The sequence below is a fragment of the Ranitomeya imitator genome, chromosome 3 (genome assembly GCF_032444005.1).
Source record: "Ranitomeya imitator isolate aRanImi1 chromosome 3, aRanImi1.pri, whole genome shotgun sequence".
Taxonomy (NCBI): domain Eukaryota; kingdom Metazoa; phylum Chordata; class Amphibia; order Anura; family Dendrobatidae; genus Ranitomeya; species Ranitomeya imitator.
This window is the reverse complement of record NC_091284.1, coordinates 527,961,109-527,977,223: the sequence shown is the minus strand read 5'-3', so window position 1 is coordinate 527,977,223 and position 16,115 is coordinate 527,961,109. Positions and strand designations below refer to the sequence as shown.

The following is a 16,115-nucleotide window of genomic DNA, read 5'->3' as shown; positions in this document are numbered from 1 at the left end:
GAGAGAGATGAATTAGTCGGGTAGCAGAGTTATGTATGGACTGGAGAGGTGCAAGGGTGTTAGCAGGGAGGCCACAGAAAAAAATGTTGCAGTGGTCGAGACTGGAGATGATGAGGGCAATGCATAAGCATTTTAGTAGATTGACGGTGGAGGAAAGGACAGATTCCGGAGATATTTTTGAGCTGTAGGCGACAGGATGGGGAAAGAGCTTGGATTTGCGGTATGAAGGACAGGGCAGAGTCAAGGGTTACTCCAAGGCAACAGACTTTCTATACGGGGGAAAGCGTGATGTCGTTAATTGCGATAGATAGGTCAGGTAAGGAAGATCTATGGGATGGAGGAAAGATGATGAGTTCAGATTTGTCCACATTGAGTTTGAGGAAGCGAGAGGAGAAGGAGGATATGGCTGATAGACACTCCAGGATTCTGGATGGCAGAGAGGTGATGTCTGGGCCAGAGAGGTAGATCTGAGTGTCATCAGCATAAAGGTGGTACTGGAATCCATGGGACTTTATGAATTGTTCAAGGCCAAGTGCTTAGATTGAGAAGAGTAGGGGTCCTAGAACAGAGCCTTGGGGGACTCCAACAAAGAGAGGGTGGGATGAGGAGGTAGTGTGGGAGATGCTGAATGTGCGGTTGGAAAGGTATGAGGAGATCCGGGATAGGGCAAGGTATTTGATGCCAAAGAGGAGAGGATCTGTAGTAGGAGGCAGTGATCAACTGTGTCGAAAGCAGAGGACAGGTCTAGAAGGAGGAGTATTGTCTGTTAGCCTTAGCTGTAAGTAGGTCGTTAGTAATTTTGGTCAGGACTGTCTCAGTTGAGTGATGGGAAGGAAACCAGATTGTAGATTGTCAAAGAGCAAGTTAGGTGGGAGGAAAGTTCAGTGTGGACATGCTGCTCCAGGAGTTTGGAAGTGAATGGGAGCAGCGATATTGGACGATAGCTGGACATAGCAGTTGGATCGAGGGTTTGCTTTTAAAAGATATTTTGTTATATATCCTTTGATGGCAATGACAGTGGTCAAACATTTTCTGTTAGTCTTCACAAGGCTGGCACACACTGTTGGTGGTATGTTGGCCCATTCCTCCATGCAGATCTCCTCTATAGCAGTGGTGTTTTGGGCCTATCGCTTGGCAACACGCACCTTCAACTCCCTCCAAAGGTTTTCTATGGGGTTGAGATCTGGAGACTGGCTTGGCCACTCCAGGACCTTCATATGCGTCTTACGAAGCCACTAATCCGTTGCCCTGGCGGTGGGCTTAGGATCATTATCATGCTGAAAGACCCATCCATGTTTCATCTTCAATGCCCTTGCTGATAGGAGGTTTGCATTCAAAATCTCATGATACATGGCCCCATTCATTCTGTCATGTACACGGCTCAGTCGTCCTGGTCCCTTTGCAGAGAAACAGCCCCAATGCATGATGTTACCACCCTCATGCTTCACAGTAGGTATGCTGTTATTTGGATGCAACTCTGCATTCTGTCTTCTCCAAACACGGAGTTTTGTTTCTACCAAACAGTTCTACTTTGGTTTCATCAGACCATATGACATTCTCCCAATACTCTCCTGGATAATCCAAATGCTCTCTAGCAAACTTCAGATGGGCCCGGACATGTACTGGCTTAAGTAGGGGGGTACGTCTGGCACTGCAGGGTCTGATTCTGTTACTGATGGTAGCCTTTGTTACATTGGTCCCAGCTCTATGCAGGTCATTCACTTGGTCCCTCCATGTGGTTCTGGGATTTTTGCCCACCGTTCTTGTGATCGTTTTCACCCCACGGGGTGAGATCTTGAGTGGATTCCCAGATCGAGGGAGATTATCAGTGGTCTTGTATGTCTTCCATTTTCTTATTATTGCTCCCACAGTTGATTACATCACACCAAGCTGCTTGCCTATTGCAGATTCAGTCTTCCCAGCCTGCTGCAGGGCTACAATTTTGTTTCTGGTGTCCTTCAACAACTCTTTGGTCTTCACCATAGTGGAGTTTGGAGTGTGACTGTTTGTGGTTGTGGACAGCTGTCTTTTATACTGATAACAAGTTCAAACAGGTGCCATTACTACAGGTAGTGAGTGGAGGACAGAGGAGCCTCTTAAAGAAGTTGTTGCAGTTCTGTGAGAGCCAGAAATCTTGCATGTTTTTGGGTGACCAAATACTTATTTTCTACCATAATTTGCTAAATATATCTTGCCAAATCAAATAAGGTGATTTTCTGGATTTGTTTTCTCATTTTGACTCTCACAGTTGTGGTCTACCTATGATGTCAATTACAGGCCTCTCTCATCATTTTAAGTGGGAGAAATTGCACAATTGGTGGCTGACTAATTACTTTTTTCCCGTCTATAATTCATAAATATAATATGACATGCATATATGTAACAAATAAATACATAGTGAATTGTATACATAACGTGAACTTCTCAATAAATACCTTTCAGCAGCAGTAATTATGGTAGAATTATCATTTTTTGCCGTAAAAGGCTTGACTTAAACTAAGCCTGTTACTGACGTAGCAATGGCTCGCACAGGTCTACACCTTAGACCCTGATGTGTGCTTAGCTCATGGCTACAATACACCAAGACCCCATGCCCCATATATTCCATTATTCACTACATATATGCTGTAACTTTTGTGTTGTATTTATTTAAGAATTGTGTCTTTATTGAATTTAGATCAGTGTTTTATGTTGCATTTTATAGTTTTTTTTCCCCTGATATTCACAAGCACAAGTCTCCTTCCAGACTTTTTATTAAGTGGTTTTACCTTTATTTATTTTTTATTCAGAAATGGTGGCAGTCAATATATATTCATTTATAAAGTAATTATTTTTATTTTTTTTATCTTGTGTAGTTTTCCTTTTGGGGGTTTTCGTGTAGATATACAATTCAAAGAAATGTCTGTATTACTCTGGGATATTGCTGTGAATCATAGATGCTTAATCATTAGGATATTATACTCATTTCTTCCATGTTATTGCTTTGATAGGTTAGTATTCTGATACTACAATAGCCTTTTTTTGTGGAGCCTGAAATGTCTGTACACTTGCCCCCACCCTTCCCTTTTAGTCTTTTAACATCACATTATTTAATGGTTGCACAATTCTTGCCAACTGTAAAATCTGATCCGATTCCAACCTATTCACAAATACAATGTATTCCTTTGCCTACCTTGAGATAAAAGAAATCATTTGAGCAGTTTTATTCTGCGAAGCTTCCACTTGTGCTAGGTGTATTATTTCAGCAGACACTGTGAAGCAGGATGACTCGTTAATGATCACTAGTCAGTAATTGCCTCGTTATAAGGTGACATGTAAGCCTAAATTATGGTGAACTATGATAAGAAAATTGTCGCAGTGTCATAGATTGTTTTTTTTTTCCCCTTTTTTGTCCCTGCGGTACAATAGTAAGTACAAAAAAGGATATCCCACTATTAAACAGCCGAATGCTGTAGGGGAAAGCAGTGTAATGTTGGTACCCATTCCTTTCACATTGCTTTCTTAGACACCCGACTGATAGAACACAGCACTGTGTTCTGTTCCCCACTGTGCGTCCGGTGTGTGAGATGACACATTGTCTAGTGTAACATAAATCTATGATTAAAAACACTGTCTGGCAAGTAATGGCTCTCAGTGTGCTACAGCTATTTGAAAGTGTAATTCAAGGGATTTAAATTTCTTGTGTAATGGAAAGATCGTATTTTCTCTATTTTTTTTGGCAGAACTTCAGTCTTAGCAACTTGTAGATAGCACTTCGATGCCTACTGCCATACCTTGCAGTTATTAAAACCGATATTTGCACATTACCTCATCTTTTCATTGGTATGTTGCTAGTTTTTGTCTCTTTGTGTGCAATTGGGTAAAGTTTAGTGGCCAAATATCTAAATATTTTGGGTTATCCATTTTCAGTCATCGTTTAATAAATTCCAAAATGATAATACTAAATAAATACATCCATCTATAGATATCAATTGGTTGTATAAATTGATGTTGTCAGTTACTCATTAGCAGCTCCTCTTTTTTATCATACTGTAGATACATAGGTTGAAAAAAGACCTACTGTAGGCCCAGCAAGTTCAACCTTCATTCTTCTTGATTTTTTTTCTGAGCAAAATGTCTTGAAGATCTCAAAATTGAAATAATTCTGATATTGTTGTACATATTTACTCATTTTAATGTCTATGCTTGCATCCATGACCAGAAGCGAGCAGGACTAGAGATGTTACGTCACCAAATTTTTGTTGTTGCGTGCACAAGCGTTAAGTATCATGCACAGGCTGCCATCAGGAATTTCAGGGCCGTATACTGACAGCATTTTCGGGCCCCCTCGAGATTCTGCCCTGACTCCGTTCAACTCTACCTCGTCCCTAGCTCTGCTCCACCCCTGAAATCTTCCACAGTCACACTGCCCACTCTTGGAATTACTCTACTGCATCATGTTCGACTCCTCACCATTGACACAATAACAGTTCCCATCACATGTATAGCCAGCAACATTTGTTTTGGCTGAAAGATTTTTTTTAAGCCTGCCACCATGAGAATGTAGATTCTTTTGTAAAGGCCCTACTCTACTCTACTCTTGCCTATTAAAATGTCTGATAATATTCAAGGAGAAACCTTACCCCTTAGACCCCAGTCCAGAGCCTCTCACCTAGCCAAATTAGTTCTCATGCTTCTCACTGACCAGGGCCAACACCCCGAAACACCGTGCCTGCGAATTGAGATACTGATTTGGCTTTTATTCTAAGTCATATTGCACGACTCGTTAAAGGGCTGATTGTGACTTGTAGGATCGCTACTTCCAACAGGTGGCGCTATAGAGTTTAAGTCCTATTTTTCTCTGAAGAGGCAATTTGCATATAAAAAATATTCCGTGCTTTTTTAAAGTAGATTTTTATTTATTTTAGAGAATGTGTTCCATACATTTTTTTAAAATGATCAATAATACCACAATCAAGGAAAAAATGATGTCACACCATGGCTGGACCACATATTACCACCATATAGTGACCAAATAGTAAATGCAGGAGACAAATACCACCATACTATGACCAAACCACATTAACACCACATAGTGACCGAATAATACAATCTTGATCGTTGATAAAAAAACAAACAATACTAATATTACTATAAGTACCATTATACTTGATCTCTGTACACAGAGCCAGTGTACAAGTAATACAGTGATCACCAGTTACATTGTACACAGGAGCTCTGTATATAGTGCACAGGTAATACAGGGATCACCAATATCATTATACACAGGAGCTTGGTATATAGTGTCAGTGTACAGGAAATACAAGGATCATCAGTGACATTATACCCAGGGGCTCTGTGTATAGTGTACGGGTATTACAGGGTTCACCAGTGACATTGTACACAGGAGCTCTGTACATAGTATACAGTGCATAGTGTAAGTGTACAGGTAACACACTGACTCACCAGTGACATCTCTATTTGAAGTCCTTCATCTTCATTCAGCGCAGACTGCTATCACTTCTTCCAGCCAGGACTGGTCTCTGGAGAAAATATCACAATTATCTAGAGCACCGTTTCCAGAGCACATTTCCCAATTTTTACCCAATTTCTACAGTACGCCAGATGAAGAAAAAAGCGACATAGTGTCAACCTGCACACTAGCAGGACTTCCCACTCAATTCATCATTAACTCTCCTCCACCCTCAATTCATCATCATTTGCTGTACACCAGTAAGGGCAGTAATTCCCTGATGGTGGTCCAGATCATGCGCTTCGTCTCATTCTCTTGAATAGGAGAGGTGTACAAGTGGCACGTATCACGCACCTATTCCAATTTATATTACAGGTGCACGATACAGGCCCGTCATGCACTCAACCTAATCCCAAAGTGAGCAGAACTGGATTGTCCCTTTAGGTCTTATCTGATTCTGGACTGCTTTGTCTTCTCACTAATCTCATTGTAATCACTTCTTGAGAAGTATGAAGATGCATTCGTGAATTAGTACACGTAGACTAGGCTGGTTTAGCAGACAGTCCTCTTATAATCTAAACCTAAAGTTTTGTGTCATGTTATGAAGTCTTAAGTTAGCAAGAATACTTCTGCTTTGGCCCTCACATTCATCTCTACACCACTCAGAATGCAGAATGTTTCACAAGGTTTGGCCCAAAAAGCAAAAGAACCAATTTCTCAAAATTTTTATGACCGTTTTCTGGCGCTCTGCCACAGAATTATTCAAAAGTTACTTCATTACTTGCCCCAGAATTGTTTTTCAGCACTACTATGTGTAGCAAAAATCACAATCTCCAGTGAACACCGGCCATGGCCTGGCATTCACAGGAGGACCATCATGACGGGCATCGTGGTTTTCAGCAGACCCCCAGCTGTCATGATAACCCATCAGCTCCCCACAATCATGGGAGGCATCCATAACATTGATGGGTGGGATCAGTGACGTGCTTCCTGTCTGTGTGTGTGTTAAATTCTGCTGTCAGTGAGGGATGGACAGAAGCATTTAAGTAGTTAACAATTGCTTGTGGATCCTGGATCCACTCACAGCTGTTGCAGGCTTTTGATGTCTGATTAAATCAGCCATCAAGTGTGAGGAAAGACCATGTGAGCCCACGTCAAAGGCAGGAACATGGCCAATGACGTACCGTTGTTTTCATTCTTATTTCATAAATCAATAGTATACTTGGAAAATAAGCAACTTTCTAATGTATCTTATCAGAGAGATCTGCTTCTTCCTCTGCCAGAATTGATCAGTAATTATAAAAAATCTCAATTCTAAGGTAAAATCTGTATTCTGTGAAGACCGACTTTCCTATTGCTGAGATAGATAAATTACTATGGATACAATTCTATGTAGATGTGGAGGGAGGAGCTACAGACAATGCTCCTCCCCCTATCTAAATATACTCTTATCTGTAGCAGCCACCATCTCCTATCTCAGTAATGGGAAAGTCTGTCTTCACTGAATGCAGATTTTTACCTCAGAACTGAAAATTTTGATAATTACGGATTGCTTCTTTCTCTGACAGAATTGGATTTGTGATAAGATATATTACAAAGTTGCTTATTTTCATGTGTATTGTTGATTTATTAAATTAAAATTAAAACAACGGATACTCTTTAATGAATTGATTCAAAGTCTATATTGTGGTCCATATAATGCATATTTTGAGTACTTAGGTTCCATAACCTTTTTTGAGGTCATAGATGTGCTCAGCATTAGAGATGAGCGAATATCGTCGGCTCCCTCCTTATTCGGTAATCTGTAGCGCTTACCGAAGAAACTGCAACGGGAACCTGGATACATGGAGTGCTCTGATAATCAAGTGTCTCTGCAGCTGCGGCTCAGGATACCAGATTATCGGGAGCGATCCAGGTTCCTGTTGCAGCTTCTTCGGTAAGCGCTATAGCTTACCGAATAAGGAGGGAGCCGACGATGTTCGCTTATGTCTACTCAGCATCCCCTCACAGCAGTTAGGTGATGACTTACTCTTAACGGGGGTCAGTGCTGCCCAGTTCTCACCTGTGAGACTCCTCTGTCAAACATTGATCGCATATCCACCTGATGTGCCTGAAACCTCTTTATTAGGTATACCCCTTTAAGACAAGTTTAACCCCTTTCTGCCATTAGACGTACTATTGCGTCCATGTGGGGTGGGCTTTACTTCCCAAGGACGCAATAGTACGTCATATGCGATCGGCAGCGCTCACGGGGGGAGCGCCGCCGATCGCGGCCGGGTGTCAGCTGTTTATCGCAGCTGACATCCGGCACTATGTGCCAGGAGCGGTCACGGACCGCCCCCGGCACATTAACCCCCGGCACACCGCGATCAAAGATGATCGCGATGTGCCGGCGGTGCAGGGAAGCACCGCGCAGGGAGGGGGCTCCCTGCGGGCTTCCCTGAGCCCCCCGCAGCAACGCGATGTGATCGCGTTGCTGCGAGGGTCTCACCTCCCTCCCTGCTCCCTCCAGCCCCGGATCCAAGATGGCCGCGGATCCGTGTCCTGCAGGGAGGGAGGTGGCTTCACAGAGCCTGCTCAGAGCAGGCACTGTGAAGCAGCCTGCACTCCTATCAGATCAGTGATCTGACAGAGTGCTGTGCAAACTGTCAGATCACTGATCTGTGATGTCCCCCCCTGGGACAAAGTAAAAAAGTAAAAAAAAAAAATTTCAAATGTGTAAAAAAAAATAAAAAAAAATATTCCAAAATAATGAAAAAAAAAATAAAAATATTATTCCCATAAATACATTTCTTTATCTAAATAAATAAAAAAAAACAATAAAAGTACACATATTTAGTATCGCCGCGTCCGTAACGGCCCGACCTATAAAACTGGCCCACTAGTTAACCCCTTCAGTAAACACTGTAAGAAAAAAAAAAAAAGAGGCAAAAAACAACGCTTTATTATCATACCGCCGAACAAAAAGTGGAATAACACGCGATCAAAAAGACAGATATAACTAACCATGGTACCGCTGAAAACGTCATCTTGTCCCGCAAAAAACGAGCTGCCAGCATCATCAGCAAAAAATTAAAAAAGTTATAGTCCTGAGAATAAAGCGATGCAAAAATAATTATTTTTTCTATAAAATAGTTTTTATCGTATAAAAGCGCCAAAACATAAAAAAATGATATAAATGAGGTGTCGCTGTAATCGTACTGACCCGAAGAATAAAACTGCTTCATCAATTTTACCAAACGCGGAACGGTATAAACGCCTCCCCCAAAAGAAATTCATGAATAGCTGGTTTTTGGTCATTCTGCCTCACAAAAATCGGACTAAAAAGCGATCAAAAAATGTCACGTGCCCGAAAATGTTACCAATAAAAACATCAACTCGTCCCGCAAAAAACAAGACCTCACATGACTCTGTGGGCCAAAATATAGAAAAATTATAGCTCTCAAAATGTGGTAACGCAAAAAATATTTTTTGCAATAAAAAGCGTCTTTCAGTGTGTGACGGCTGCCAATCATAAAAATCCGCTAAAAAACCCGCTATAAAAGTAAATCAAACCCCCCTTCATCACCCCCTTAGTTAGGGAAAAATTAAAAAAATGTATTTATTTCCATTTTCCCATTAGGGCTAGGGTTAGAGTTAGGGCTAGGGTTAGGGCTAGGGTTAGGGTTAGGGTTAGGGCTAGGGTTAGGGCTAGGGTTAGGGCTAGGGTTAGGGCTAGGGTTAGGGTTAGGGCTAGGGTTAGGGCTAGGGTTAGGATTAGGGTTAGGGCTAGGGTTAGGGCTAGGGCTATAGTTTGGGTTGGGGCTAAAGTTACAGTTAGGGTTTAGATTACATTTACGGTTGGGATTAGGGTTAGGGGTGTGTCAGGGTTAGAGGTGTGGTTAGGGTTACTGTTGGGATTAGGGTTAGGGATGTGTTTGGATTAGGGTTTCAGTTATAATTGGGGGGTTTCCACTGTTTAGGCACATCAGGGGCTCTCCAAACGCGACATGGCGTCCGATCTCAATTCCAGCCAATTCTGCGTTGAAAAAGTAAAACAGTGCTTCTTCCCTTCCGAGCTCTCCCGTGTGCCCAAACAGGGGTTTACCCCAACATATGGGGTATCAGCGTACTCAGGACAAATAGGACAACAACTTTTGGGGTCCAATTTCTCCTGCTACCCTTGGGAAAATACAAAACTCGGGGCTAAAACATTTTTTGTGGGAAAAAAAAAGATTTTTTATTTTCACGGCTCTGCGTTATAAACTGTAGTGAAACACTTGGGGGTTCAAAGTTCTCACAACACATCTAGATTAGTTCCCTGGGGGGTCTAGTTTCCAATATGGGGTCACTTGTGGGGGGTTTCTACTGTTTAGGTACATTAGGGGTTCTGCAAACGCAATGTGACGTCTGCAGACCATTCCATCTAAGTCTGCATTCCAAATGGCGCTCCTTCCCTTCCGAGCTCTGCCATGCGCTCAAACGTTGGTTTCCCCCAACATACGGGGTATCAGCGTACTCAGGACAAATTGGACAACAACTTTTGGGGTCGAATTTCTCCTCTTACCCTCGGGAAAATACAAAACTGGGGGCTAAAAAATAATTTTGGGGGGAAAGATTTTTTTTTTTAATTTTCACGGCTCTGCGTTACAAACTGTAGTGAAACACTTGGGGGTTCAAAGCTATCACAACACATCTAGATGAGTTCCTTAGGGGGTCTAGTTTTCAAAATGGTGTCACTTGTGGGAGGTTTCTACTGTTTAGGTACATTAGGGGCTCTGCAAATGCAATGTGACACCTGCAGACCATTCCATCTAAGTCCTCATTCCAAATGGAGCTCCTTCCCTTCCGAGCCCTCCCATGCGCCCAAACAGTGGTTCCCCCCCCACATATGGGGTATCAGCGCACTCAGGACAAATTGGACAACAAATTGTGGGGTCGAATTTCTCCTGTTACCCTCGGGAAAATACAAAACTGGAGGCTAAAAAATAATTTTTGTGGGAAAAAAATTTTGTTTTATTTTTACGGCTCTCCATTATAAACTTCTGTGAAGCCCTTGGTGGGTCAAAGCGCTCAGCACACATCTAGATAAGTTCCTAAGGGGGTCTACTTTCCAAAATGGTGTCACTTGTGGGGGGTTTCTACTGTTTAGGTACATTAGGGGCTCTGCAAACGCAATGTGACACCTGCAGACCATTCCATCTAAGTCTGCATTCAAATGGCACTCCTTCCCTTCTGAGCCCTCCCATGTGCCCAAACAGTGGTTCCCACCACATATGGTGTATCATCGCACTCAGGACAAATTGGGCAACAAATTTTGGGGTCCAATTTCTCCTGTTACCCTCAGGAAAATACAAAACTGGGGGCTAAAAAAATAATTTTTGTGGGAAAAATATTTTGTTTTATTTTTACGGCTCTGCATTATAAACTTCTGTGAAGCACTTGGTGGGTCAAAGTGCTCACCACACCTCTAGATAAGTTCCTTAGGGGGTCTACTTTCCAAAATGGTGTCATTTGTGGGGGGTTTCAATGTTTAGGCACATCAGTGGCTCTTCAAACGCAACATGGCGTCCCATCTCAATTCCTGTCAATTTTGCTTTGAAAAGTCAAACGGCGCTCCTTCCCTTCCGAGCTGTCCCATCCACCCAAACAGTGGTTTACCCCCACATATGGGGTATCAGCGTACTCAGGACAAATTGTACAACAACTTTTGGGGTCCAATTTCTTCTCTTACCCTTGGGAAAATAAAAAATTGGGGGCGAAAAGATAATTTTTGTGAAAAAATATGATTTTTTATTTTTACGGTTCTACATTATAAACTTCTGTGAAGCACTTGTTGGGTCAAAGTGCTCACCACACCTCTAGATAAGTTCCTTAGGGGGTCTACTTTCCAAAATGGTGTCACTTGTGGGGGGTTTCAATGTTTAGGCACATCAGGGGCTCTCCAAACGAAACATGGCGTCCCATCTCAATTCCAGTCAATTTTGCATTGAAAAGTCAAATGGCACTCCTTCGCTTCCGAGCTCTGCCATGCGCCCAAACAGTGGTTTACCCCCACATGTGGGGTATTGGCATACTCAGGACAAATTGTACAACAATGTTTGGGGTCCATTTTCTCCTGTTACCCTTGGTAAAATAAAACAAATTGGAGCTGAATTAAATTTTTTGTGAAAAAAAGTTAAATGTTCATTTTTATTTAAACATTCAAAAAATTCCTGTGAAGCACCAGAAGGGTTAATAAACTTCTTGAATATGGTTTTGAGCACCTTGAGGGGTGTAGTTTTTAGAATGGTGTCACACTTGGGTATTTTCTATCATATAGACCCCTCAAAATGACTTCAAATGAGATGTGGTCCCTAAAATAAAATGGTGTTGTAGAAATGAGAAATTGCTGGTCAACTTTTAACCCTTATAACTCCCTAACAAAAAAAAATTTTGGTTCCAAAATTGTGCTGATGTAAAGTAGACATGTGGAAAATGTTACTTATTAAGTATTTTGTGTGACATATCTCTGTGATTTAATTGCATAAAAATTCAAAGTTGGAAAATTGCGAAATTTTCATAATTTTCGCCAAATTTCCGTTTTTTTCACAAATAAACGCAGGTACTATCAAATAATTTTTACCATTGTCATGAAGTACAATATGTCACGAGAAAACAATGTCAGAATCACCAGGATCCATTGAAGCGTTCCAGAGTTATAACCTCATAAAGGGACAGTGGTCAGAATTGTAAAAATTGGCCCGGTCATTAACGTGCAAACCACCCTTGGGGGTAAAGGGGTTAATATTTATAGCCCACATTTGTTTCTGTCAATTTCAGTCTATTTTTAATTTCACAATAAGGAGAAGCTACAGTCATTTTTTTAGTTTTTGCCATCAGCATTGTTACTTGACATTTGAATTGAATTCATTTACATCTCATCATACGTTTTCTTTTCTTTTTTTTGTAGGTTGAATGTAAGAAAGCACAGCCTAAAGAGGTTATGTTTCCTCCTGGAACGAGAGGACGGGCGAGAGGTCTCCCTTATACCATGGATGCATTCATGCTGGGGATGGGAATGCTGGGTAAGTGCTCCAAGTTTATTGTTACCTTATATTTCAAGGTACAGGCTATAGCCTGCTGCTATTCACTTTCCTGTGAACCATGTCTTTGGACTTTGCATTTTACTCTCAACTTGTAATTCTGGAACATGTAATCAAGAATTTCACCGCACACTCTTATTCACAAATGCAAATTCTTTATTTAATTGTGTAGGTAAAGCCAACATATGTTCAGATTTTCTTGGGGTGCAGAATGGCACCCCCATGGTGAATTTATCTACAAATCTCTCCACATGCACAGTATCTTGACCCTACTGTATCCTCCTTCCCCGCAAAGTGTGGCAACCTCAACACTGTATGATGCCCCAACTGTGACAGCAACACGGCCCTCCGCACAGTATGATGGCCCAGACACAACCCTTAACATTGCATAATCGCCCCCACTAGCCCTCCAAACAATATTATGGCCCCCACATAGTCCTGCAAACAGTATAATTGCTCCCATATAGTCCTGGAAACTGTATAATGCCCCCACATAGTCCTGCAAAAAATATAATGTCATAGCCCTGAAAACAGTATAATGGCCCCACTTGACCCTCCACATAGCCCTCCAAATATTATAATGCAACCCTCATAGTCCTCCAAATAATATTATGGGCCCCTACAATGTACTTATATTAATAATAAAAAAATAATAATAATTATCATATCCTCGTTCCCCACTGCTCTGGTCTTCACAGTGTGTGTTCTTAAGCTCTACCTTCCTTGGTTGAGATGCGCTGAGACCTGAAAGCTCAAACGCAAAGGGAGAATGATGGAGGAGGAAGCTGCCTATATAGTTGAATGTGATATGCCTGGCAGGGGGAGCCCAGCCTTAGCATTCGTGTGTCCTGCTGCTATTGGTGGTATGCTACTGACAGACATCTTAAAACATCATGCACATAGCCATATAATGGCTTTATAAAAGTTTAAATTGTATGCAGCCATATTATCCACGAATGTCTGTAGGCCCTTACAAGATATCCTTGTGTCTCCTGTTTACTACAAAGCTATACAGAGGTGTTTACCATCAAATTCTTACTGAATGAGATAAAGTGTGACATGTGTTACATTAGATCCAGTTTGAATTAAATACTTTCACTTTAATACTATGCTTTTGAAACCGCTCTGAAATGTTATATGGAAAAGACTTGAAGGAGGAACATTACTGAACACTTTCTAATATTGTCTAATTTTTTTAAAAAATGTATCAAAATGATTTTGATCTTTTTAGACTAGCTGATTGTTGGCTGAACGTGGGTTGATGAGAAAGCTTTTTCCTAATTTCTGGCTATTGTCTTTTGTGGGATATGTGGATCATCTATGACGGCTTAAAAATCGTGATCACGGCCGTCACATGATGCCTATTTTGTATTGGGACAGAATAATTAAATTCATGTTCATTCTTCCCTGCACAGTTTTGTCAGCTTGTGTCAACAGGCCAGTAAAGAGGTGCCTATCAACTTATATATGAATGTGTTGTCTAATTAGACCTTTAAGGTTACCTAAACGCACACATTTTTCGCTAAAAATAATATTAGCAATTGGATTTCATTACATAATTTGTTCTGTTTGGCTTTTCTAGGCTCTTTGTAGCTATAAATCAGCTGGGATGAACTCCGAGAAACACAGAAAAAGAGTTACAAATGTTCTTGGTGGGTGCCAGAATGATCTCGCTGACGGATTCTCAGTTAGAGGTCGGCCTCTTTCTCCTGTTAGTGTAGTTTCCACACACGCTGACCAGCACTTCTGTCCATACAATGGTTGCTGGTGGAGGAGCATGTGACCAGGACTGTCCTGTCCTCCACCATGTATAAAACACCACACCGGGAAAGCTGGTCTTCTATTGGAGGAGGCTAATGATCTGGCCACATGTTCCTCCATGGGAAGTTCATTTCAGTTTGTAAGGAAAGACCTGTAACTGAGAATCAGGCAATGAGCTCCTTCTGACGTCTAAAGGTACCGTCACACTAGACGATATCGCTAGTGATCCGTGACGTTGCAGCGTCCTCGCTAGCGATATCGTCCAGTGTGACAGGCAGCAGCGATCAGGCCCCTGCTGTGCTGTCGCTGGTCGGGGAAGAAAGTCCAGAACTTTGTTTGGTCGCTGGACTCCCCGCAGACATCGCTGAATCGGCGTGTGTGACACCGATTCAGCAATGTCTTCGCTGGTAACCAGGGTAAACATCTGGTTACTAAGCGCAGGGCCGCGCTTAGTAACCCGATGTTTACCCTGGTTACCATCCTAAAAGTAAAAAAACAAACGCTACATACTTACCTACCGCTGTCTGTCCTCGGCGCTCTGCTTCTCTGGTCTGGCTGTGAGAACAGCGGCCGGAAAGCAGATCGGTGACGTCACCGCTCTGCTTTCCGGCTGCCCGGCGCTCACAGCCAGACCAGAGAAGCAGAGCGCCGAGGACAGACAGCGGTAGGTAAGTATGTAGCGTTTGTTTTTTTACTTTTAGGATGGTAACCAGGGTAAACATCGGGTTACTAAGCGCGGCCCTGCGCTTAGTAACCCGATGTTTACCCTGGTTACCGGGGACCTCGGGATCGTTGGTCGCTGGAGAGCTGTCTGTGTGACAGCTCTCCAGCGACCAAACAGCGACGCTGCAGCGATCCGGATCGTTGTCGGTATCGCTGCAGCGTCGCTTAGTGTGACGGTACCTTAACAGGAAAAATGGTAACTTCCTTGTTTTTATTTGTCTTTCTCTGAGCTGCACTCAGCTGATTTATATCCATAGATTACATTAAAGAGAAAAATGGTACAAAATTTGTATTAAAACCCAAGTGCAAAAATGATTTTTCGCTACAATGCATGCATTTAAATAAACAAAAATGCCCCAAAAGTAGGTGAGCATTTTGTAGTCTTAATACTTAAAATGTTATACTGAGTGTAACAAAGTAGGCACGGATCACACTTTGTTTATATAGGTTATAAATACTTACTTTTATATATGAGAAAACTAAAATAATTCTGTTCATTTTCAGTACTGAACAGGTTTTTGAGTTTTATATTATTGTAAACTTGTAAAATGATTGGTTTATTAGGACTAATCATGTTGTTTTCCCTTCTGTTTTGATCTAATTGTTCTAATATAGAATTATTTCTTCCTGGCTGTTGTTCTTTGCTCGGTCTTTTTTGTCTTTTATTCCCAATCAGATTTCTAGACTTTGTCCTTGGGGGCAAATTTTTTTTTTAAGTGGGAAGACAGACATCACTCACTAAATAATGGCAATTTGCCAGATATAAGCCAGTCTTCTAGAATTGGAAAAGAGGAGCAGTGAAAGGAAGGAACTATATAGGGGCCAATACATCAAAGTATTTGTCCCAGAAAAAAAGGCATAAAACACTTTGTAAAATCTCAAAAATGTAGCAACTGTTGGTTGTTTTTGGTCGCTCTGCTCCAGTTGCATCGCAACACAGTATTCAAATGTATGAAGGATGTCATCGGAGAGATCACTCAGAATCCCATTGCTTCCACCCCTAGTGAAGGATGGCACCGAGAGATTACGCAGAATCTCACCGCAGCCACCACATGTGAAGAACCCGCATCTCGCCACACTGCCTGACGTCACTATTACATCACTATTACGTTGTG

General features: G+C 41.8%; 1 protein-coding gene across 7 annotated transcripts in view; it reads left to right on the top strand.

The window, feature by feature from the left end:
• Positions 1-16,115, top strand: part of MSI2 (musashi RNA binding protein 2) — a 973,036-nt gene that overhangs the window by 685,104 nt on the left and 271,817 nt on the right. For all 7 annotated transcript variants that reach the window (XM_069757787.1, XM_069757784.1, XM_069757786.1 and 4 more), the window contains exon 9: positions 12,384-12,498. In XM_069757787.1, the coding sequence (XP_069613888.1) occupies positions 12,384-12,498 (115 nt within the window). The remainder of the gene's footprint in view (positions 1-12,383; positions 12,499-16,115) is intronic.